Raw genomic sequence first — 25,786 nt, forward strand, 5'->3', positions numbered from 1 at the left:
AACAGATGTTCAGAGGATATACCAGACAGTTAAAAATGCTATTCCAAGCTGGATGCCGGTGACTCACGCCTATAATCCTAGCTACTCAGGAGAGATCCTCAGATCTCAGTTCAAAGCCAGCCCAAGCAAGAAACTCTGTGAAACTCTTATCTCCAATAAACCACTAGAAAACCAGAAGTGGCACTGTGGCTCAAGCGGTAGAGCATTCACCTTGAGCTGAAGAGTTAAGGGGTAGCGCCCAAGGCCAGAGTTCAAGCACCATGACCAACAAAAAAAATGCTATTCCAGAAATACATGTAGATATTGGCTATGTTTCAATACTTGTTCAGATGTTCAATCTTATAATAGCTACCAGGATACATTTTCTTAATATATGTATATATGTGTGCATGCATGTATGTCTATGTACATATACATGTATATATGTGTGTACATAACATGTAATAAGCAGAAGTGGGCAGTAAACTGCTTATAATAAAACTTTGTTGAATATTTTCAGATACTTATATTTGTTTCATTCAAATGACAGGTAAAAGAAGTTGGTATGTGTATGAGTATTTTAATGGGCAATCAAAATTCTCATAAACATGCACAAAAATAGTAAGTCCCCTGGTATTCTACAACTTGGGCAAGACATGCTTAGTATTTCAGTAATATTCATGAGTAAAGATTCTTAACCTTGGTAATACTACCAGTGTGGATTCCATTAACAAGTCAGTCTGTTACATTTAATAAATAACATAAATGACTAAGTAAATCTGATAAATTTGTTAAATATCTAAATCTGATTTAGAAATGCCCATGTATGTAAAGAATTTTCATAGAGGTTTGCTTCAGAAATGGACAGAAAAGACTAGTTGGATAATAAATAGTAAAGTACTCCTTCCCTAAGAATGTGCATTTAGAGCAAGTCCTATTTTCTAAAGCTTAATTGGCTATACATCTATTTTGGAAAATTTCTTGGAATTCATAATTTGATTTAAAGTCACCTCATTTAATATCTTATTTCCTACTGTACCTCAATTTGAAACTACAGGCACTGTTTTTTACCAGCTAGAGGTCAGCTCCATGAGAAATTATAGATATTTCCTAAATGGATTACAAGTCTAAAATATTTCAGCACTACTACAACAAAAGGTTGCCTATCACAAACTGACAAAGCACACTGGCTGATTCACATTCACTAAGTGGATTAGCTGAAATAAGCATAATAAATTAAAGAGAATAAAATTTAAAAAAACAATTTCACACTAAGTGAAGGCTTGACTTATAGGAAGTGGCAGTTCTGATAGCCCAAGGCATAGAATTAGTTTTGCCACTCAATAATTTGACTGATTCACTCGAGTGGCCAGAAGAGGACATTTTCTGCCTGATTTCAGTGTAATCAAGTCACCTGCTCAGCGACTGCTCAGGCCAAGTCAATTGCACTCCACTGAGCACTGAGTGCAGGGAGTAGCAAAAGAGCAGTATTCTGCATATATATGCAAAACTACTGAGTGTTAATGATAGTAAGGATTAATTCTTCCAAAGCAATCCTGTTTTCTCCTTTCCATGTAAGATTTTACGTGAATGAATTTGTCACTCTTCTTCCTGAAGTAACCACGCATTGAAACCAGTGCTAATACTATGTTGTTTTCCTTAACTAATTGATTTTTAAATGCATATTTAAAATCAACTAAATATGTACTGGTGAATCATTTAAAGTGACATTATGTGTCCTTTAAAATTGCATCATTCCAATAGTGTGTTTCACTTTAGGTGTTTGTGTGCATAAACACACATAGGTATGTGCACAAACAAGTGCAAGCACATTGTAGCCCATTAGGTATTAGTTGACCAAGTAGGTAACTGAAATGGCAACTGCAAGCATCTACAATGTTGAAAGGTATAATAATTATAAACCTAAGCCTTGACACATATAAAGGAACCTATATGCACAATTTATGTCTATTCATTACCAATAATCATACTTGTCAATGAAATTATAAGTTCCTATGAAGAAAATTTCCATAGTATTATTTTATTGATCTGCACATTGAAGCTACTAAGTAATGCTAGTATTATTTTATTGATCTGCACATTGAAGCTACTAAGTAATGCTATATTTGTTTCCACAAGTGAAACCCTGTTTTATAATGTGAAATTCTTTCTAAAATGTTTATGGATTGGCAGGGGAAAATGGATAAAATTATTGGAGGATTTTATATAGCTCTCAATTATACAGTAAATACAAGTGCATCGTATCCCATAGGTACATGGCCCGAATTTGTCTACACTCTACATGCCCACTAGATCCAGGTAAATAAAAATAGAAAGTGAGAATGACACAATCAAGGCAGAGGACAAGATCAAGTCCTTAAGTGCTACACATCAAGGAAAGTCGAACAAGCACAGTCCAATTGGTGTAGTTATTTGCAAAGAGTGGTCAGGAGGCATTTACCGTGTGATCCATCATTTGAAAGGATGGTGTGGAATGGTGGTTTGTAATGCAAGGCTATTGGATCACCAAGCCAATGGTTGAATCCTGACAGCTTTACCCTTAAGGCAGTCAGTTGATGAAATTCTGAAAAGTTTATTGAAAAACACAGTCAATCTGCACATAAGTAAGTCCCACAATCACTAAGCCTTCCAATAAAATATAAGAATAAATGAAAATAACAAATAACTTTAAATTCTATCTAAATGATCTTCATTTTATTTAGCACATTTTATTTTATACTATGAAATATTACAGGCCCATTTTTTCCTTAAGATAATTAAGTAGACAATATTGCAAACCATCTATGTTAGTAAAATGAAAAGTAGACGTTATCTATAAGACAGGGTGGAAGCCGAGCACTGGTGGCTCACACCTGTAATCCTAGCTACTCAGGAGGCTAAGATCTGAGGATCGCGGTTCAAAGCCAGCCCGGGCAGGAAATTTCGTGAAATTCTTATCCCCAAATAACCACCAGAAAAGCGGAAGTGGTGCTGTAGCTCAAGTGGTACAGCACTCGCCTTGAGCTGAAGAGATGAGGGACAGCACCCAGGCCTAGACCGACAAAAAAAAAAAAGAAAGAAAGGGTGGATATATTCTTTCAATGTGCTAAGATTTACCAAACATTATCATATCTTTCATTTCTTGAAGCTAGTTTTTTCTTTTCAGCATTTAGGATTTAATCTGCTTTATTTTTTCAGTAGTAAAATAGTATTATGTAATATGATCTCACCTAATAAACTTTTACTTAATAAATGTCTCATTTCTAATTTAACTTGTAGGTAGGCAAATATCAATAATGCCATGTAACTTCTCAGAATACAATAACAATGAAGGGGGAAATGATGTTTAAAGATGTGGATTCTAAATCACGTAACTGTCTTTATTGTTGGATGCCTTCTTAAGATGGAAGGATTATATTAAGTTCTGGATTATCTGTTATTGTGTGGAAAAGTGACTGAAAAGCCAAAATAAATTTGATACTTTATTCTTGCTCCAGGGAATTTCTTTTTCATTCTAAGCTGTCTGGTGGAGACGTAAACAAGCAGGGAAATGGACAAAGTGCATACAATAAGTGGAAAGATAGAGTGATAGAATATCATAATCCTTTACACCTTAAGATGATTTCTAAGTCATCACATAGACTACATTAAAAAAGATTTTAAAGGGAAATAATAGAACAAGTATTGTTTAGACATGGAAAACTTCAAGCCATAGCATGTCAACTTCTTTTTTTAAAAAAAATGTTTTTATTGTAAAAATACTGTACAGAGGGGTTACAGTTACACGAGCAAGGTAATGAGTACAGTTCTTATCAAGAATTATTGCCTAATCCTTTGTTTTTCACCTACCATCCCTTTCCTTCCATCTCCACAACTATACTCCTCCCCTCTCCCGCCTAAATTCTAAAGTTCATTTTTCAACATAGTGTCTTGTACATCTCATTGTTGCAATGGGTCAACCTGTATCTTTATTTGAACAATTTGTTTTTTTCCCTTCCCCTCTCCAAATTATATCAACATCAAATATAGTGAAAATATGGGTTATACCATGGGAGAGGGACACACAAAACAACAAAAATAATCGTGTGGTACCTTATAAATACTTTAGAAAAAATAGCAAGCAAGAAAAAAAAAACACTTGTGTCCTTATCTTGGAGTTCATTTCATTTAACATCATCTTATCTGACCTTTTCTGCTTGTCTAAGACATATACTAGTTATTGCAAATAAGGGAAACCATGAGACCTATGTTTCTTTGATATACATTTTCTACTATATCTTTTTTGTAAGTCTTTTTAATCACTTGGGGTTAGATGTACAAGTTCTGTAATCAGATCTCCTTGACTGAAATATAAGCAAGATTTATGACCCATAGATTCATGAAAAAAATCATATCACTGCCCCCTGCATACATACAAGTATGTGGAATGAGATAATAAACAGTACTAGATAAACATAAAGACTTCTACAAATAACTGTTATGCTTCTGGTAAATATATTTAGCATTAGTGATGTCTTTTTTCATTTTTATCATAATTGTTAGATTAAAATCAGACATATGCTTCTTTCAGTTATCAAACTAAGTAACACAAATGTCAACCCAAGGAGACATCAGTTCTTTCTAGCAAAGAAAAAGACTTACTAAGGGGACCAAGTTTCACAACCTTTTTAGATGCCCTTACTTAATCACCTATCTTTACCTGAATATTTCAGTTGAACAGAAACATTCCACATATTTGAAGGGCTATACATTATGGAAAGGCAATACATTATGATAGCTATGAGATAGATGGATGTGAAGAACACAGACATAGGTAACAATGCACCTATAAATAGGGAGAGTGGAAAGTAACTCTGATTGAGTAGAGATACAAAGAAGCACCACCTTGCCAGGCACTGATAGCTCAAGCCTGAAATCCTAGCTACTCAAGAAGCTGAGATCTGAGGATCATGGTTCAAATCCAGCCCAGAAAGAAAGTTCCCATGAGACTCTTATCTCCAAGGAGCCACCACAAAATCGTTAAGTAGCACTGTAGCTCAAGGGGTAGAGCACTAGCCTTGAGCACAAAGAGGCTCAGGGACAGCGTCTAGACCCTGAATTCAAGCCCCCCGCACAAATGAAACATCACCAGGAAGGTCAAAAGGCTGTGAAGTGGAGCCTACATCATCAAACCATCAAGAAAGACATAGCCTCCTATATCTTGTAAATTTAATAGATAAGAGAAGATTTGTGATATCCTTAGTCTACTACTACTTTAAAACAAGAAAAGACTACTTTGCACACCATTGTTTCTGATTTATACATTTAACCAAACACTATAATCGTTAGGTTAGCACCCACATTTTTTGCAGCACACAGCTTTTTCACAGATAAGCATTTGGTCATGAATATTTCAGTCCCTCAGCTCTTAAGGACTAAAAAGTAGGAGATGTTATTCATTATGGGATAGAAACTTTGTTTAGCCCTCACATTCCTGAATGCCAACCAAGCATCCCATCAGCATTTGTAAACATATGGACTATTACTTCTCTAGCACAGTACTTTCTGTTAATTTATTGGATTTTTATGTAGTAAAGACCTACATCCTTTTCATAGCCTGTCAGAGTAGCAACAACTTATAGCAGACATAACACTAAAAATTCCAACCTAAACCAAATATTTATCTAATTTGGAGTTAGCAATTATAAGACTAAGTGAATCTGCTCTACACTACAAAATAAATTAAATAATAAATAAATAATTCTTGCCGGGTTCCAACTGAGGAACAGCTATTAGTTCAGCAATGCCACAATTTGGATATTTATCAGAAGATGTGACTTGAATCAGATCATAGTGCCAGCAGAAGTGATCAAGATACATGTTGTCATTCTTCATATTTGACAATGACTGCAGATTGGACTACTTCCTTGCATACAAATATGCTTAAAAGGAAGTGGCGCTGTAGCTCAAGTGGTAGAGTGCTCACCTTGAGCTGTGGCCAAGCCCAGAGTTCAAGCCCCACGACCGACAAAAAAAAAAGCTCCAAATATGCTTAAAAAGCTGGATCTGAACCTAGTAATGCCTCTCACATGGGTTACATGATACATATTTTCCAGGCATGATGGTTGTACTCTTTTTGCACAGGTTCTTTTAAGCATAGCATCTGTTTTTTTGGTGATCTGTATGTTATTTATTTCAGGGAGTAGGTTGAGTATAATAATGAATATCTTCATTTTTAGTGTATCCTTGATTTTCATCAAAATGAAAAAGTGTTCAACTGGGAAATATTTAAGACTACCTGAAAATTTACAGGTAGCAACTACTCAGTAGCTGAAAAGTAATAATTCATATGTATTTTTCATGATGCCCATAAAAATATCAAGGAATATTATGCTTAAATATAGATTTTAGGGCTGGGAAGGTGGCTCAGTGGTAGAGCGCTTGCCTTGCATGCCTGAGGCCCTGGGTTTGATTCTTCAGCACCACATAAGCAAAAAGAAAAAAGCCGGAAGTGGCGCTGTGGCTCAAGTGGTAGAGAGCTAGCCTTGAGCTGAAGAGCTGAGGGACAGCGCCCAGGCCCAGACTTCAGGCCCCACGACCGGACCCAAAAGACAAAAAAACAAAATTATAGATTTTAAAGGTAAATAAGTTTATTGCAATAGTCCTTGGTGCAATTTTAAGTAAAAAATTAGATATTTTTGAATGAATAATTTGGCAATTGTTCATACAAATAAACAAGTGTCACGCATTTCAAATTCTCCAAATCAACTTGTAGAGGAAGGAATACTCTTTAAAGGATCACCTACTTTGTAAAATATTTATTCCATGCCTATATTGTTTTAAGTGAAATTTCCAAAATAAGCAGTGGAAAATATAACTGACTCCTATGGAATATTATGTCAAACATCATACTGTTATTTACATACATAATCTCATTTAAGTCTTAAAATTTGTGTATAATATTGGTGGCTCAGGTCTGTATTCCTAGATACTCAGAAGGCTGGAATCTGAGGAATGTAGTTTAAAGCCAGCTTGGGCAGTAAAATCTGTGACACTCTTGCTTTCAATTAATCACCAGAAAACCAAATGGGGAGCTATGGCTCAAAATGGTAGAGTGCTAGCCCTAAGCAAAAAACTTAGGGACAGCACCCAGGACTGGAGTTCAAGCCCCATGAACAACAACATTTCAAAAAAATAGACATCTGTTATCATAAAAGAAAAAAAAGGAAAGAAATAATGTGAGTTACATTGTTGATTTTATAATCCTTTTTATCCCTCAGATTTAAATGTACCCACTCAATTCTCAATATGGCAGTTATATTTTTGTCATTGTAAGATCTTTAAATATGCAGTTAGAAAATGTATGTATCTATTTTGATTATACTACAATTTCATCACATGTTTCTGAGCAAATAATTTACATTCAATATTTCTACCTATGTTTTTCATTGGCAAACATATTTATGATAGTTTTCTTGAAAGACAGAGTGAAGTAATAAACTTCTAAGTATTAAGCACAGTTAAGGGAGCAATTGTCATCAACAATAGAAATTAAACAGCTTCAAGTTATGTAGTGAAAACATCAAAATGTTTTTCTTATAAGTTTCCCTTGAAGAATTAGAAAAATTAGGGCTGCGTCCATTTTACAATTTGCTAACTGCTGATTCTGTTTCTGTAAACTTGCTTACACTAGCATTGACCCTTCCCTTCCCAGAAATGAGTTAAGAAGTTTCAGGGACCAGATGTTGGCCCCAGGACAAGGTCAGTGGTCTTAGATAAAGAACAGACAGTACATGTTCCTCAGTTCCCATTTAGAAATTCCCCAGACAGGACCTTGAGATAACGACCACCTGGCAAGACCACAAGCTAAGCCAAATGTCAACCAATCATAGGCCTGTAACCATGTAACCCCCCCTTAGACCAACCATGGGCCAGTCATTTTACAAACCGTGTTACAAAATTTCCCGCGTGGCAAAGTGATTGTTGGTGTGTATATGGTGACCTTTAAATGGACCAATCATGGGATGCTTTGTGTTATGCATTAATCTTGTGGTTTTTGCCTTTAAAAGAAGGCTTGTAACCGCTGCTCGGGGCTCTCTGACTGACCTGGGCAGAGAGTCCGTTTGCACAAACGTCCAATAAACTCCTATTGCTTATTGGATCTCCCGGCCTGGAGTCTGAGTTTTCTGGGGTGCCCTCCCGTTGACGAAAGTATCCCAGGAGTCTGGGGTCTTTCACCCTCAAGTGAAATGCATCCTCAAGTATAGATGATATATTCCAGAAGGTTTCTTATCGGCATTGCCATTTAGCTTTTAACAAGTCCCACAGAAACATAGCTTTGGGATCACCAAAAACAGTCTCAACAAGGTCTAGACATAGTGAAGCTGGGAGTCAGACCCCTTGAGGTCAAAACTATTAGAGAATAAATTTCTTCTCACTGTCAGTGAGCTGCACTTATCAAATTTGTTATTGGAACTACTATAGTTGTTAAGCAAGAGCCAACTGCACAATAAATAAATAAATAAATAGATAAATAAACAAATAAATGAATGAATAAATAAATAAATAGAGTTACCCAGTTTTGGATATTCTGTTACAGGACCAAAGGAAAGAATAAAACAATCTCCCAATCAAGAAGTTGAGTCTGACTTGTAGCTTTACTAGGCCTTGCTTTTTAAGGAACTTCCTAACAGTACACAAACATTAAATTACTTTGCTAGCAATGGTATGAGAGTTCTCCTTTCTCTGCAAACTCACCAATGTCTGACATTCGTTTATTATCCATTCTATTTGTAGTGTGGTGATATCTCATTTTCGCTTTGCTTTGTGTTTCCCTACACTGTCCTTGTACACTACTTGCATAACTGTTTTGGAGAAATGCCAATACAAGTAATACATTTATTTCAAGAACAACAAGGAAATAATCTTATAAATGTTAGAAACAATCTCACGAAAGAAAAAAACATTTGAATACATATCTTAGGGTCATTTCCCTAACATCAACTTATCTGACCTTTTCTGCTTGACTCAGACATATACTAGTTGTTGCAAATAAGGGAAACCATGGGACCTATGTTTCTTTGGGCCTGGCTTACTTCACTTAATATAATTTTTTCCAAGACTTTCCATTTCTTAACGAATGGGGCAATGTCATTTTTTCTGGTGGCGGCATAGAATTCCATTGTGTATATATATATATATATATACCACATTTTCTTGACCCATTCATCTACTGAGGGGCATCTGGGTTGGTTCCATATCTTAACTATGGCAAATAATGCTGCAACAAACATACTTGTTGGTAGATTTAGTGTGGTCTTGTGTGTGATCATTTGGGTAAATGTCCAAAAGTGGGGTTGCTGGGTCATGGGGAGCTCTATGTGGAGTCTTTTGAGGAACCTCCATACTACTTTCCAAAGTGGTTGAACAAGTTTACACTCCCACCCACAATGCAGTAAGGTTCCCTTCTTTCCACATCCCCTCCAGCATCTGTTGTTATTAGAGTTCTTGATTATAGCCATTCTAACTGGGGTGAGGTGGTATCTCAATGTTGTTTTGATTTGCATTTCTTTTATGGCTATAGAAGTTGAGCATTTTTTTTATGTGTCTATTGGTCATCCTTCTTTCCTCTTCAGAGAAGTGTCTCTTTAAGTCTTTAGCCCACTTATTTATTGGGCAGTTGTTTCTTTGAAGATTTGTTGTTGGGGGATTTAATTTTTTGAGTTCCAAGTATATTTTAGATATGAGACCCTTGTATGTTGTATGGCTAGTGAAGATCTTCTCCCACTCCGTGGGCTTTCTGTTGATCTTGCTAGCCATGTCCTTTGCCATGCAGACGCTCTGCAATGTCATGCAATAGCATTTGTCCAACCTTTCTTTGATTTGTTGTGTTTCTGGGTCTCTATTAAGAAAATTTTTGCCTGTGCCAAGGAGACCTAGGGTTTCTCCTATTCCATCCTGCAATGTTTTCAGAGTGTATGCCTTGACTCCAAGGTCTTTGATCCATTTGGAGTTGATTCTGGTGCAGGGTGATATATAAAGATCTAGCTGTAGTTTTCTACAGCTGATTAACCAGTTTTGCCAGCACCATTTACAACATTGGTGGTGGGGGGAGGAGGATTTGGTGGAGAGGGGGCAGAGGGAGGAAGGGAAGGGATGGAAAGGGGAAACAAAGGAGGAGGCTACAATGCTTGATAAGAAATGTACTCATTATCTTGCCCATGTAATTGTAACCCCTCTATACAGTATTTCACAATCAAAAAAAAAAACAAAATTATTGGTTTTATTGCTCTAAATTCTTTGTTTCTCAAAACAATAGAAGTATTATGAGAATTAATTCTTTTTCAGATGAATGACTTGAAAATATTTTCTTCCAATCTATAAGTGCTCCCTTCAGTTTTTATTTATTTTGCTATCCAGAAACTTTTAAATTTGAAACATCTCATTTGTGAGTTTTCATTTTGCTGTCTGCATTTGGCGATCATACAAAAAACCTATTTGTCCAAAGCACAATAATGAAGTATTTTCAATGTTTACTTTTAGCAGTTTCCTAGATTTGAGTCTTCTGTTTCACTCTTCAATCCATACTCTGTTGATATTTACATGAGGTATGGATCCATTTCCTTCTTCTGCATATGGATATTCAGTTTTATTAGGTGGCTTTTTTAAAAATGATTCTACTCTTTGTTCCTGAGCTCTTTTGCTCAAGGCTAGCGCTCTACTACTTTGAGCCACAGTGCCACTTCTAGTTTTCTGAGTGGTTAAAGAGTCTCAAGGGGACCCTTCTACCCAGGCAGGCTTTGAAACATAATCTTCAGATCTCAGACCCTTAAATAGCTAGGAATATAGGTGTGAACCATCAGTGCCTGGCTACCATCCTCTTATATGTTTGCTACCACACTCAACTTTTCTGCTGAGATGGAGTCTCTCAAACATTTTAGGTTAGGATGCCTTGCAAACATGATCCTCCCATTCTCAGTCTCTCACTGAGGTGGGATAATAGACTATCTTCATCATATCCAACTACTAGTTGAGATGGGATCTCACAAACCTTTTCCCCAGGCTTAAAAAAATAACATAAAGGTCATTTTATTGAATGTACATGTAAGTATTTCTATTCTCTGTTTTATCCCCTTTTAATTTCTTAGTTTTCAGTGTATGGGTATCTTCATTGGTAATTTTTTTTCAAAAATAACTTATGATTCAATCTTATTGTCTTAACTCTGTTCTGCTAGTCAATATATTTTAATAGGTGAATTTAATTCATTAACCTATTTTTTGATCATTACATTTTGATTGTCCTACTTGTTCCTTTCTTCTCTTGCTGTTCATCCTTCTGTCTTGGTAGTTTCCTATATTGATAGGTTTTAATTCTTTTTTCTTCTGTATTCTGTTACCCTGTTGAGTTTTGTATGTATTTGTAGCTTCACAATTATATTACCAATATTATTTTTTCTAGTGGAGAACTCACAAAAGGATTCTTTTTCTTCCCCAAAATATTTCAGCTTTCAAGTTTGATCTCAAACAAAAAGACAACTGTGTGAAACAATTACAAGGCCAAAACTAGTGTGATTGTAACTTTTAGCTTAAAATATTTATCTGATTCTATATTCCACAGACTCTAGGGGAAACTATTGAATTTGTTTGGGTCATCTTTCCACTTAATCACTGGTTTCTCTTATTCTTGTTTTCTTGCTCATTTCCACAATGTAACAGTCCAAGATGTTGAACAGAGGTTAAGTCCAAGATGTTGAACAGATTACCCCAAATTGAACAGAAGAGAATACAGTCCATGATATTGAACAGAATAAAATACATAATGTCGAACAGTTTACCTTAGTCCTTGCTCTTCCTTCCTCATGGATTATAAACATATTTAAGGAAAATAGATAAATTATAGTAAAGTGATATTACTAATCAAAGTATAACTATGTCAGTGATTAAACCTTCAGTAATGAATAAATGTAATCACTTGAAATCACATGGAATGAGTTGTTCAAAATGTATTTTTAAGTTTGACCATATAAATGATTGAAAATGATCTCAAACAACTGGAACTTTCATAAACAACTGAAGGAAATTTTAAATGTTACAATGATATTGCAAAAGTTTTAAAGTCTCTCATAAATTTAAATAGAACTATCATAAACCCAGAAACCCCACTCCTATTACTCAAGATCTCTCACAGCAAATATCCATGTAAAATATTTGCAAGAAAACCTAAAATATTATCATTCAAAAATGGTGAAACACTGGGAAGCAACTCAAATATCTGAAAGAGGAAAATGTATAAACAAATTATAATATATCTAATTATGATTTATTGACTCAATTATTTATTACTAACAATAAAAATGAACAATTGATGAACACAGTAATTTTGAATCTCTATATAAGTATTCTAAATCAGAGAAGTCAGACAAAAATCATGTATTTTGTTATTTCTCCTTTTATATACAATTTTAGGGCATACAAACTAATCTGTTATGACAGAACACAAATGAAAGGCTGCCTAGGGTTGGTTGGGAAGGAGAGAGGGGATACAAGAAAACTTGAGGAAATCTACTCTCTACTATAGTGATGGTTTCATAACTGTTCACACATGTCAAAACTTATAACATAGTGTACTCCAAATTAAGTACAATTTATTTTATGCTAATTAGATCTCAGACAAACTTTTTATTAGCAATGATTGGTCAAAGTAAGCGGTTTCATTATGACATTTCCTTTCCTGTATACAATATAATATACTTTGACCATATTCATTCTATTTCTTTCCCTATTTGCTTTCCCTCTCCCTTTCCTCATCAAGTAATCTCACTTTTTCTTTCATAGTTTTGTTGAGTCTTCTTTTCTTAGTTCCCTCAGTAATAAAATATAAACAATATATTTTTCTGTGTGGAGTTAGATTTTTTAACATGATAATGCCCACTTCTGGAAATGAATCAAGAAGCTTAATGTAAGGCATCAAACTCAGTAAAACTTTAGAAAATAATGTAACAATTTGTTTAAGAAAAGTATTTATTTGGTGCTATGATTTGAATATATACTTCGAAAGATGTATATGTTGAGCATCTGATCCCACCTGATAGAATCAATCATTACTAGGTAACTGTTCATGAAAGTTTTGATCTATTCAGTGGATCAATGGATTAATAGTTTGATGACATTATTGGGAGGTATTAGAAACTTTCAGAGGTGGCCTGGTTGGAGGAAGTAGGCCTGGAGCATTTACTTGAGGAACATATCTTGTCTTGGTTCCCTCTCTGTATCTGTCTGCCTTCTAACTGCCAGATCCTACACTTTCTTCCACCAAATACCAGGCACTAAAAGGCCTCACCATGTTTGGGCCTAGAAACAATGGAGGCAGTGGACCATAAATTCAAACTTCTGAAACTGTGAACCCAAATCAATGACAAGCAGCAATTAACATGTTCAATCTTTCTTATACTTATATATACACAACCATTTGCAATTACAAATTTGGTAATATTCTCTCCTCTTAAACTTTTTTGTGCCAATTGTCCTTTTTACCTACCATTGGGGTATGTGAAAATAAAAACAAAAACTTTCTTTTTTCTTCATACCCTGACTTTAGTTTAATGCCATTATTGTGGTCATTCTCACTACAATTATTTAAATAACTTTATAAACCTCAAAAGATTTAATGTGATTAAGAATATATATTTTTTTAAAAAGAACAATTTCATCTCTTTTAATCCTTGTTGCATAATCACCAAATATTTACATTATTGTACATGAAAGTAGGATTAATGTAAAAGATTCTGAGTAAGGGAAATACCCAACTTTTTAACCCAGGAAATTGAAATTGTCCCTTGACATGTCATCATTTATTAAGAATAGAAACTATTTTTATATTTGATGATCATGTTAGAAGTTGTAATTAACTAATGTAAACTAATACTGATGAAATAGACTAAAAAAGACTTATTTTGAACTTTCAGGTATATATTTAAGAATTAAATAATAATAATGGGTAGAAAGTTATATGACATTTTAAGCTCTATGCTTCTTTTCCACATTAATTCAAGCATATGTCCAAAACAAGAGTTTTTACAAATTAAAATTTTCAAATGATCACACTCAGGAATTTGCCTACATTGAATATAAACTTAAAATGACTTAAAAATGATTCATTGAAATAAGGGACACAAATAAGTCACATAAGGTTTTTTCATTACCACCACCACCATTAGCACCAGCAGTACAACCACCACCACCACCACTACCACATTAACCAAACCCTATCCCCATCTTCGGTTCATAATGAAAGCAGGATCACTTATGGTGGATCAATATTTTAAAAGTGGGTTCTAGGTGTCCAGGCCCATTTTTGTTACAATATACAATTGATACATGTGGATGCTAGATTTTACTAGTTTCACCCATTTATTAGGAATTTATAAAGAAACAATTTTCTGTGCATGATTCCTTGGTTGACTGATATTCAGCACATTTTGTTTAATAACTATGCAGACTGTCTTTTCATAAAGTGGACTAGAATATTTTAGTATAATGGATTATTTTAGTACAGCTAACCCCTGTATCCAATAAAATAAAGTATTGACAAAGCAGCTTATTGTCTGTCAAGTGCTTTGTACAATAGAAAGTTTCACGAATGCCTAAATGTGCTCTTGCATAACACAAATTGAAGGCATAACAGGAATTATAGGTGAAAAGTTACATGTTCCATGTCATGTAAATTGTCTGGGCGGGGGTTGGAGGATGGGCTTTGGTGATGGCAATGTCTTTCTGTAATCCAATAGACTTGGCTAGTGACTATGTGATTTTTGTAAGAGACCTATCAAATGGGGAAGCTTTGAAGATCAACCAGATGGAAAGCAGGACACTGTGGGATGTATCATTTATCACAATGACAGTGTGTAGGCATCAGCGATCATCTCAACACAGGGGGAAGCAAGGGCTACCACTGTGGAGTAGCATTGCAGGCAAACTAGTGGAGTTTGGCAATGCTTGCTTCTCATTAACTTAATCATATTAATTCATTAGCCATATATATCAAAGACATTCACTCGTGAACTGTCAAAAGGAAGTATTTGTAGCTGTTATTTTTTGCAATATGGAAAGTAGGTTACATTCCCTCAGACTATTATTGTTATACTGCTTGAATGTAAGACCATAACTATAGCTACACCTAATACTATGAATCATTGATGATGTTATGCTATCTGTCCCATACTGCAAACAACAAAGAATAAAGTTTTATTTTAATAAAGTTATATGATCTTCACCAATGAAATGGATTATTCCAAAGAGTTAATATTTGTGAATCAATAAACATCTGATCTTTCATATTTAACAGTTCCAATATGACCCTGAGGATGTAGAACCCAAATTTTCAACATCCCACTTTTTTTTTAATGAGAGATTTTCAGGATTTTTGGACAAACATGGTATTTTCAGTCAAACTCACAAGTTTTGTCTCCATGCCTTACTATATCTAATATTTAGAGGAAGTCTTTGGACTTCTTGAAAATTCACTTTCTTTATCTGCAAATCAGAAATAACATCTGGGGATTGAGTTCAGTGCATGTGTGAAGCCTTAGATTTGACTCCTAGCAACACAATACTGGCACTAGTACTCACACTAATGTTAATCATGATAATGATAATCTGAGAGAAGGTCTAAAAGGATCAAATAGGAACATAATTGAAAATTGTTTTTTTAAATACAAAGTTAATATGGAGAAGATTAGATGATAGATAGGTAGATAGATAGATAGATAGATAGATAGATAGATAGATAGATAGATAGATAGATAGATAGATAGATAGATAGATGTGCCCACATAAAGATGTGGGAGTAGTCTGTAGAGTAATACATGGATTAGCAACACTTGTGGCACCATCATTGTTGTTATCATCTTTACCATCACCATCATCATCATCTTGTAAACTAGACATAAATTCCAAATCTCCCTACTTACATTGGAACTAAGCTATGACTTCTGCAATATGAGCATCCTGTGCAAAGGAAGAATGATTGAAAATAACTTACATTGAATGGAGACCTTTTAGGTAAAAACAGTTATGTGATAGAGGGGGAAAAGGTATTGACAATCAAGTTGACTTGAGAGAAATTGAAGTCTGAGAAATGCAGAATCAAGTGAATAGAACAAATGGAGTTCTTACTCTTTTTTTTAACTCAAGTCTTTTATTTTTTAACTGCTTAAAGCATAAAGCAGAGGAGTTCTTACTCTTAATCTGACTTATTTAGATTTTCTATTAAATAGAGACATTGAAAATGCTTGCTAGTGTAAACCCTTCACTCTACATTAGAAATATTAATAATTCAGCTCCTGGTTCCTATACAACCTACTTAAGCACATAAGAAAGAATCAAAGGAAAACATAATGACCTAAAATACACTTAGAATTTCTGTGACATAAACCATGATTTAGCATAATGTTACTTGAAAGCCCCAAAGAATGTCATAAAAATAGATATGTTTTGAATCACTCATAATAAAGATGATTTAGTTTCTTGAGAAGGAGGCTTAATCTCTCTTCTTGATAATCAAAATGACCTGTGGTCTCATCTTCTGAGCAATTCTTACCATCCAAATTAAAATGAGTGAGAAATGAAATACATCATAAAAAGAGGGGATACTTATTCCAATGATACATTCAGAATAGTTACCATTGTTATACCATGAGTGGGACATCGCAACACCAAAATTAGGCATAATTGTCGTGACCCTATGATTCCTGAGTGGAACACTGTATTTATTCTAACTGGATTGAATCTTCATGAGCTCAGTTATCTGAAGGTTGGATGGTAGAAGACATTCTTAAAGTATTTTGCCACAACATAGCAAGAAGAAAAGAATAACAATTGAAAAACCCACTACCTTTTAAAGAAATGGAAAAAAAATATAGGAATTTCATCTGACTTTCTTGTAAGCAGCGAGTTAAGTTTCTCTTAAGCCAGATTCCATGTCCATTTGAAATGTTCCATCAGCTAAGGAAAGGGGAAATTTAGAAGATACACAGGACAAATCCATCCCTTCTGTATGATGTAAGGACATATAGCTCTTCTACAGAAAGATGGGAGTAATACATGGGTGTTTTGTCCATTAGCCAACAAAAATTTCATAGCAAATACTAAAATATAAAACTTGTGGCCAGCGGTATGTATCTCAATGCCTGTAAACCCAGTTACTCAGGGGGCTGAGATCTGAGGATCATGGTTCAAAGCCACCCCAGGCAGGAAATTTTGTGAGATTATCTCCAAGTAACTACCAGGAAACCAGAAGTGGTGTTGTGGCTCAGTGGTAGAGTACAAGCCTTGAACAAAAGAGCTCAGGGACAGTACCCAGGCCCTGAGTTCAGACCCCATGACAGACAAAAAAAAAGGAAAGAAAAAAATTGTGTGTATTGATGCTCTGTTAGGGAATTGTGGTATTAATTATACAATGAGAATATTGATAGCCCTATTATATAGAAAGGAAGTATAGCCAAACATGAGCAATTGGAAATAATCTAAAATATCTGGGGCAATTTGAAAAATTCTGACTCACAAAATTAACTTTGTCCTAGTATTATATTTTATTGCATTGTTTGGCATACAGTAGCTATTTGGTAAATTAAAAAATAGTTAAACATATACCTCCATCTATATGTATATTGACACTCTCTTTTTCTTCAGTTACATAGATTAATATCTGACAATATTGTAAATAATAGATACTAGGACTACTCTTAATGAATAATGACCAATCATAAGTAATTAGTATGCTTAGAATGTTTTACAAAATACATTTGTGAAATGATTTAGATATCTAAATTCCTGCAAGTATTTTAATGTGCAGACATAATGAACAAAATCTCACAGACAGATATACATATACTTCTTGTGGATACATTTGCTTAAGCAAGGGATTTTATAAACTAGTATTTGTCACCTAAGCATAACATTAGCCAAATTATCAAAAATTCTATACTAGTTAAGGTTGAATAAGGTTTTGTTATACAGGACAGATATTCCAGAGAAAATTAATACATTTGATATTAAAAGAAAAATACAAATTACAAAATAAATGAAATCAGATAAAACAGAAAAGATCTTACTTTTATATTTTGTAAATGAAAATTTCAACTTACCTGATATACTGTCTTTACATTTTAATATGTCAAGCTATAGTTGTAAGGCTATTCCTAAATCTAATATTAATCTCATAACTATTTCTAACTCCTTTCACTGGCATGTATTTGTTTTGAATCTGAGAGAAAATCAATTTGGAGGTAAACAAAACACACTATTCCAGAAAAGGCACATGGTGATCACTCCTTTATAACATTTTTAGAACTCATTTTCATGTCATAAAGGTAAAAATAATGGAAACAAATGTCAAACCAAATCTGTTGTTTAAGCAAATCAAGCAAAGTTCAAACATGTTATTCTATAAACATGACATCTGAAAAAATATGTAGCAACAGGCATTAACAAATCACTTGTAATTGATGCAAATATAAACAGATATGTTATAATGCCTTGCATCAAAAATCATTTTAAGACAAAAGAACCTGAAATCAGAAATTGTAAAACACGTTGGTGGGGAGAGGGGGAAAGGATAACTCTAGACTGCTGAGAGAGTACATTAAAAATATCAACTGATTTCTTGAAAAGTAGCTCTAAATGATATGTAACAGTTTTAGGAGAAGGTAAATATACCAAATTAACAATAAGAGCTAATATTACCTGAATTATGTCTGATAACAGAAGAGTAGAAGTGGTTGATCTAATTCAAAACAACAAATAATCATACGATTGTTTCTACTTGTCTTTCCACCACATTTTTCTTCTAGTAGTTGACTATTAGTAAGGTACTTTTAGGCATATGAAATGAATTCATACACATGAAGGAGGCAAATTTTCTTTGTGTCTGTTTCTCCAACAGATAGGCCCATCACTTTGTCCACTCAGCTACCTCACAATCTCTGCATTTCCATTCTAGAAATAAATGATTAAAATTTGCATTTTGTCCCCAAACCACACTTAGTGGCAATTCTAAATTGTAGGACAGAAGGAAATTCAGAATTGAATTAAATTCTGTAGGATAGATGGAAATTTAATTTTAGGCCCAAAGGAAATTTGGAATTGAATTCAAAATTCAAGTAGGAAGATTCCTTGTTTTACAGGATGCCAAGTAAATAGGGCTTGGGATAAAAACTTAAGTTTTGGAAGTTGCACTGTGGTTCAAGTGGTAGAACACTTGCTTTGAGCTGAATTGCTGAGGGACAGAGCCCAGGCCCAGAGTTCAACACCCACAACCAATAAAACAAAAAATAAAGTGATTTCTTAAACGATTTAAAATAATTTAACTAAATTTATATCTTTAAGTAATTAATGTGAATTCAGTCATCCATAACTGCTTACCTGAATAATGAAGACAATGTCCATAAAATTACTATGAGGATTGAATGAAGTATATCTAAATACTTAGTACCCAGGCCTGACACATAATAGAAGCCATTAAATTTCTATATATTAGAGCTTTTCCTCAATAGATAAAAGCTCCCAGTGTTTACTCAAGTGTCAATTATCAAAGTACCTTTTAATTACTTTCATTCTGGAGTGGGCAAACATGACAAAAATACGCTGTATACATTTATGAAAATGTCATAATGGGAACCATGGAAACATAAAAAATTAATTTTATTCATTCATCTACACACATTTATTCCCTCAAAACCTAGGCAGATTTGAATATTTACATGGTGGTATTCCTAGACTCTAGTATTATACTTTTGAAGGCAAAAAAATCATTTATATAGCACCAAGATATATTTCAGCCATTATTATATTTTCCATATTCATTTATCAGTGCAAGGTACATTTATCTCCTATAAGAACTTGTATGTAAACAATGTCAACAGTTTGTTGTCTTTCCCCAAAAAGCCTAAGTCTATTCTGAAATTGTCTATCTCAGGTAATAATACCATTATCTGCACTAGACATCTGTCACACAAACTAGATATCTGTTAGGCAAGCTAGACATAAATCATTCTGGAACCACCCTCTCTCCATCTACATTCAAGAAATTTCATATGTTTAATTACGAAAGCACTCTTGAACTCTTTTCCATTCATTCATTTCTTCATTCATTCATTCAGATGCTCATTGTTCGCTGAATAGTACTAAAGGACTGTCCTTCTCTACCTTCATTGCAATTTACCCACCATAGCAATTGATTTTAGAATAGTTACTCAATTAGTACTACTTCTTTTTATCTATAAATAGATTTTTAACAAAACAAAAGCCTGTGAAAACCAGAACATATGAAACTCTGAGGTCGAAGTGTGAAGCCTCAATTACTTTCCACAATTTAATATCCACAAGAGAAGGTTCTAAAATAAGGAAGCCACTGTACTGTAGTGATTGACTTCAATGGCTAAATATAAAGAAGCTACCTTCACACACACTCAAAAGTCTACTACTTTCATGTCTTCAGAATAACTATTACCCAATCTACCAAATTTATTTAGCTGCTTCCATCTTTGTGAGCTAATACCACTACATCCATTTCAATTACAATTTCTATGATGATTTAATGAAATTATTAGTTTATATTTTTCCTGATCCTCCAGTAAATTGGAACAATGCTCATATAGTTTTACACTACCTAGGAATTAAAACTCAAATATACCAGGAGCTTATAAATACTTATACTATTTATGGTGAATGCAATGGTCTCCAAGTCTTTGCATTCGTTCTCAACAATATAACCAACCTCATTGTATTTAAATGCTCAACTAAAGAAGTAATAAGCTTACTCTTCAAGTATTTTTGTCCTTGTAGTAATAATTTATGAGACTGAGGTTTTTAACATTTTAAAGCAATGTTCCATGAAAATCACCAAAACATGTTTCAGGACAATGACTCTGCACTTTTCTGTTCTAATTACAATGCCCCTTTTTTGGTCAGTAGTGGGGCTTGAACTCTAGGCCTGGGCATTGTCCCTTAGCTCTTCAGCTCAAGGCTAACGCTCTACCATTTGAGCCACAGTGCCACTTCTGGGTATCTAGTGGTTCATTGGAGATAAGAGTCTCACAGATTTAACTGCTGGGGCTGTCTTTGAACCATGATCCTCAGATCTCAGCGTCCTGAGTAGCTAGGATTACTGGCATGAGCCACCAGCTACCGGTTTATAATGCATCTTAATTAGTAGTTTCCTTGTAGTTTTTTAACCTAGAGTAGGGACTGGTACAAAATGTATGGATTCTTTTTCCCCTTCTATTTTGGCCAAAGCCACCATCCCAGACTCCAACATATAAATACATAAGCATATATAACAAAAAGAAACTTTAAATGGATTTCCTGCAAGAATATGATTGTTTTTTTTAAAAAAAAGCTTGTCTACTTGACATTAGGCATATAAATAACAAAACTTGTTTTCATGAATACTCAAAAAATTCAATAATGTAACCTCTAACAGAGTTTGAAAAGCTTTGAAGGACAAGGCAGTTAGATCAATATTAGTTCATTTAATATTCTAGGGAGTAAGAAGAGACAAGGTTTATCATTGGATGGATTGTTTATTACCTGTTGGAGTGATAAGTCCTGGTGATAACAGGCCTGGAACTGCGTGGGGCAAAAGGCGGGTGTTGTCTTGTAACACTCCCAAAGAACGCTTAGGAGGCCTGCCAGGCCTTGAACTGTTGGAAAACAAAGATCAGGTTTAAAATGTGCACTTTTTGGAAATACTATCACTTGCTACATTTCCTAATGACAATTTAATTGCCAGGAATAATTTACATAACAGCATATGCACTTTCATGAAATAATATAAAGCTATTTTGCATTAACTTTCCCAGTGTAGTTATGGCCTAACATTAAAGCCATACGTGATCAATTTCCAGTTTAGATCCTATTCGCAGCACTTTGCATTAACCCCTGCTCTTAAAGCTTACATTGCCTAGGAAAATCTATACCACTAAGATCTAACGTAGCAACTTATAGAATTAAGACTGTACAGGATGAATTAAGTCTATGCTCAGCATGCCAAAGGTAAGAGGTAAACTGCTGAGAGATGAAATATTTATTAGCATTTCCACAGCTCCTGAGAACTCATAAGGAACAAAGTACACCACTCTCTGTAGATATTTTTCCCCATCCTACTTTTAAAATCAGGTTAAATAGCCAGTATTTCATTCTCTGGGGTGGGTATACTAATAAAACTTGCCACCTTTGAATCTAGGCTGTCATTTTCTCAGATTGATTTTTGGTTTTAACTGATGAGTTGAGGCCAATTTGAAGCCTTAGCATACCTTATTACATTTAAACATTCTTTACCGCAGTCCAAACAATTCACAAATGGCTACTGCTAATGTTTATCTATACAGCAATACGATACAAAGTTTGTAGTCCCCATCTTAGATATAATATAGTTAGTATACACTTATCATCATAACAAAGATATTTATATGTCATAGAACATTAGGATAGAGTTGTTTTCAAGTCATCCAACACATATATTGTAAATACCACTTTTTATTTTGCCAAAGATGGTGATGTTGTCTTGTACTAAAATAACACCTTACAAAGCTGAAAAATATGGCCTTTGACAAAATACTATATTCAATAACCTAACAACAAAAATTTATGAGATTCAGAGAGACATTAGAAAAATTATATCAAACTAACAAATTTAACGTAAACAATGACTTTTACTAACTTTGCAATAGTGAGGTGCTCCATCAAGATAAGACAAACTGTGCTTTTAAATGAATACAACTTAGCAAGCTTACACAAAGGGCATAAAGGGCCTATTACCCAATTCATTTCTCATATACTGTGCAAGTGTCATTTTTCTTCCATGGTACACCAAATTACATATCAATCTGCTACAAAAATTTATGTTTGTCTCATTTAGTTCCTGACTTTCCTTGTTACTCAACTTTGAGGCATAATATACAGTATTTAATCCAATGTCATTGCCCTGGTTACCTTTCCCTGTTTTATGTCTTCCTAGTTCTTTTAAGGACTGCTGAATCGCAAGAAGGTGGATAAAATGGCAGAAACTCCCAAATACCACTCAGTCCTATCTTTCAACATTAACGGACTTAATTAACTCTCCAATTAGGCGACATAGACTGACTAGTTAGATTCTTCTATCTGCTGTCTACAGGAGTCACATCTTGCCCATAAAAACAAACACATTTTCAATGTGAAAGGCTGGAACAAAATCTACAAGCAAATGGCCTCCATAAACAGGTGGGAGATGCAATCCTAATATCAGATAAAATAGACTTAATATTAAAATTCGTGAGAAGAGATAAAGAAGGTCTCCACATATAAATTAAGGAATCTCTCCTTCAGGAGCATATTACAATTCTAAATATCTATTCGCCAAACAATGGAGCACCCAAATTTATCCAAGAAACACTACTTTCCCTCAAATCCCATATGGATCCAAAGACATTAATTGTTGGGGACTTTCACACACCACTTTCCCCACTAGATAGATCAACTCAGCAAACACTCAACAGAGAAATTGCAGATCTAAACAACTGCATACATCAAAAAGATTTAACAGACATTAACTGAATATTTCACCCAGTAGTATCAGAATACAAGTTTTTCTCAGCAGCACATGGAACATTTTCTGAAATACGTCACATTTTAAGCCAAAAAGCAAACGTCCAAATTCAGAAACATTGAAGTTATGCCTTGCATTCTCTCAGACCACAAGGGAATATAATTAGAACTTAACACCAAAAGCCACCAAAGAAAGTCCTGTAACAAATGGAGGCTGAACAACACACTGCTGAATCATGAGTGGGTCATGGAAGAGATTAGAGAGGAAATTCAAAGGCTCATGATATTCAACAAAAATGAACACACAAATTACCAGCTCCTCTGGGACACAGCAAAGGCAGTACTCAGGGGCAAGTTTATAGCTCTGAGTTCCTACATCAACAAATTGGAGAGATCTGAAACCAACAACTTAATGAGACATCTGAACCTCCTGCAAAAAGAGCAGCAAGATAAACCCCAATCCAGTAGACAGAAAGAAATAATTAAAATTAAATCAAAATTAAATGAATTAGAATTTAAAAAAAAAACATAGAAAGAATAAAAAAACAAAGAGTTGGTTCTTTGAAAAAATTAACAAAATTGACAGACCCTTAGCAAATCTTACCAGAAAAAGAAGAGAACACTCCCAAAAAAATAAACTCAGAGATGAGAATGGAAATATCCCCACAGAAAAAACCAAGATTCAGAACATTTTAAGGGAATATTTCTCAAAACTTTATGCTAATAAGTTTGAGAACTTGGCAGAAATGGACCTTTTCCTAGCAAATATTGACATGCCAAAACTAAACCAAGATGAGTTAAACCAGCTTAACAGGCCCATATCAAGCATTGAAAAAAAAACAGCAATAAGAGACCTACCATCTAAGAAAAGCCCAGGACCAGAGGGCTTTAGAGCGGAATTCTACAAGGCCTTCAAAGCAGAGCACACACCAATATTCCTCCAATACTTCAATGAAATTGAAAGAGAAAGTTCACTACCGAACACATTCTATGAAGCCATCATAACCCTCATCCCAAAACCAGGCAGGGACTCATCAAAGAAAGAGAACTATAGACCCATTGCTTTGATTAACATTGATGCAAAACTTCTCAACAAAATTTTGGCCAATCGACTTCAACAATTCATCCAAAAACTCATATACCATGATCAAAGAATTCATGTCAGGGATGCAAAGCTGGCTCAATATACGCAAATCAATTAATATAATTCATCACATTAAGAGGGGCAAGGATAAGAACCACATGGTTATCTCAATAGATGCAGAAAAAGCATTTGACAAGATCCAACACCCCTTTATGATGAAGGTTCAGGAAAAATTAGGAATCCTTGGAACATTCCTCAATACAATAAAGGCTGTATATGACAAACCTACAGACAGCATTATACTTAATGGTGAAAAACTAAATCCATTTCCTCTTAACTCAGGAACAAGACAAGGATGTCTACTCTCTCCACTTCTCTTCAATCTAGTATTAGAATGCCTAGTTGCAGCAATAAGACAAGATGCAAGCATAAAGGGGATCCAAATAGGGAAAGACGAAGTAAAACTCTCCCTCATTTCAGATGACATGATCTTGTATTTAAAGAATCACAAAGATTCCACTCCAAAATTGCTCAAGCTGGTTCAAAACTTTGGCGAAGTAGCAGGGTATAAAATTAACCCACAAAAATCAATGGCTTTTCTGTATGCAAACAATGAGAATAGTGTGGGTGAAATTAGGAAAGCAACTCCATTCGTAAGGACCTCTATGATGAAAACTTTAAAAACTTGAAAAAGGAAATCAAAACAGAACTTAGAAAGTGGCAAAAAACTTCCATGCTCCAGGATTGGTAAGATCAACATCGTGAAAATGGTAATAATTCCCAAGGCTATCTACAAATTCAATGTGATACCTATCAATATTCCAACCTCATTCTTCAAGGAAATAGAAGAGGCAATCCAAAAATTATATAGAACAATAAAAGACCCCAAATAGCAAAATCAATCCTCAACAGAAAGAAGACTGCTGGAGGAATATCAATACCAAATTTCAAACTCTACTATTAAGCCATAGTAATCAAAACAGCTTGGTATTGGCACAAGAACAGACCTCATGACCAATGGAATACAATTGAAAACCCAGACATGAACCTACAGACCTATAGCCATCTAATCTTCGATAAGGGAGCTAAAACAATAGAATGGAAGAAAGACAGCCTCTTCAGTAAATGATGCTGGCAAAATTGGTTAACTACTTGTAGAAAACT

At 34.4% G+C, this 25,786-nt stretch overlaps 1 protein-coding gene across 3 annotated transcripts in view; it reads right to left on the reverse strand.

The window, feature by feature from the left end:
• Dach2 (dachshund family transcription factor 2) overlaps positions 1–25,786 on the reverse strand; it is a 564,773-nt gene that overhangs the window by 238,133 nt on the left and 300,854 nt on the right. For all 3 annotated transcript variants that reach the window (XM_013024982.1, XM_013024981.1, XM_013024980.1), the window contains one exon: positions 21,544–21,656. In XM_013024982.1, the coding sequence (XP_012880436.1) occupies positions 21,544–21,656 (113 nt within the window). The remainder of the gene's footprint in view (positions 1–21,543; positions 21,657–25,786) is intronic.

Source organism: Dipodomys ordii, unplaced genomic scaffold (assembly GCF_000151885.1).
Source record: "Dipodomys ordii isolate 6190 unplaced genomic scaffold, Dord_2.0 Scaffold80, whole genome shotgun sequence".
NCBI lineage: Eukaryota > Metazoa > Chordata > Mammalia > Rodentia > Heteromyidae > Dipodomys > Dipodomys ordii.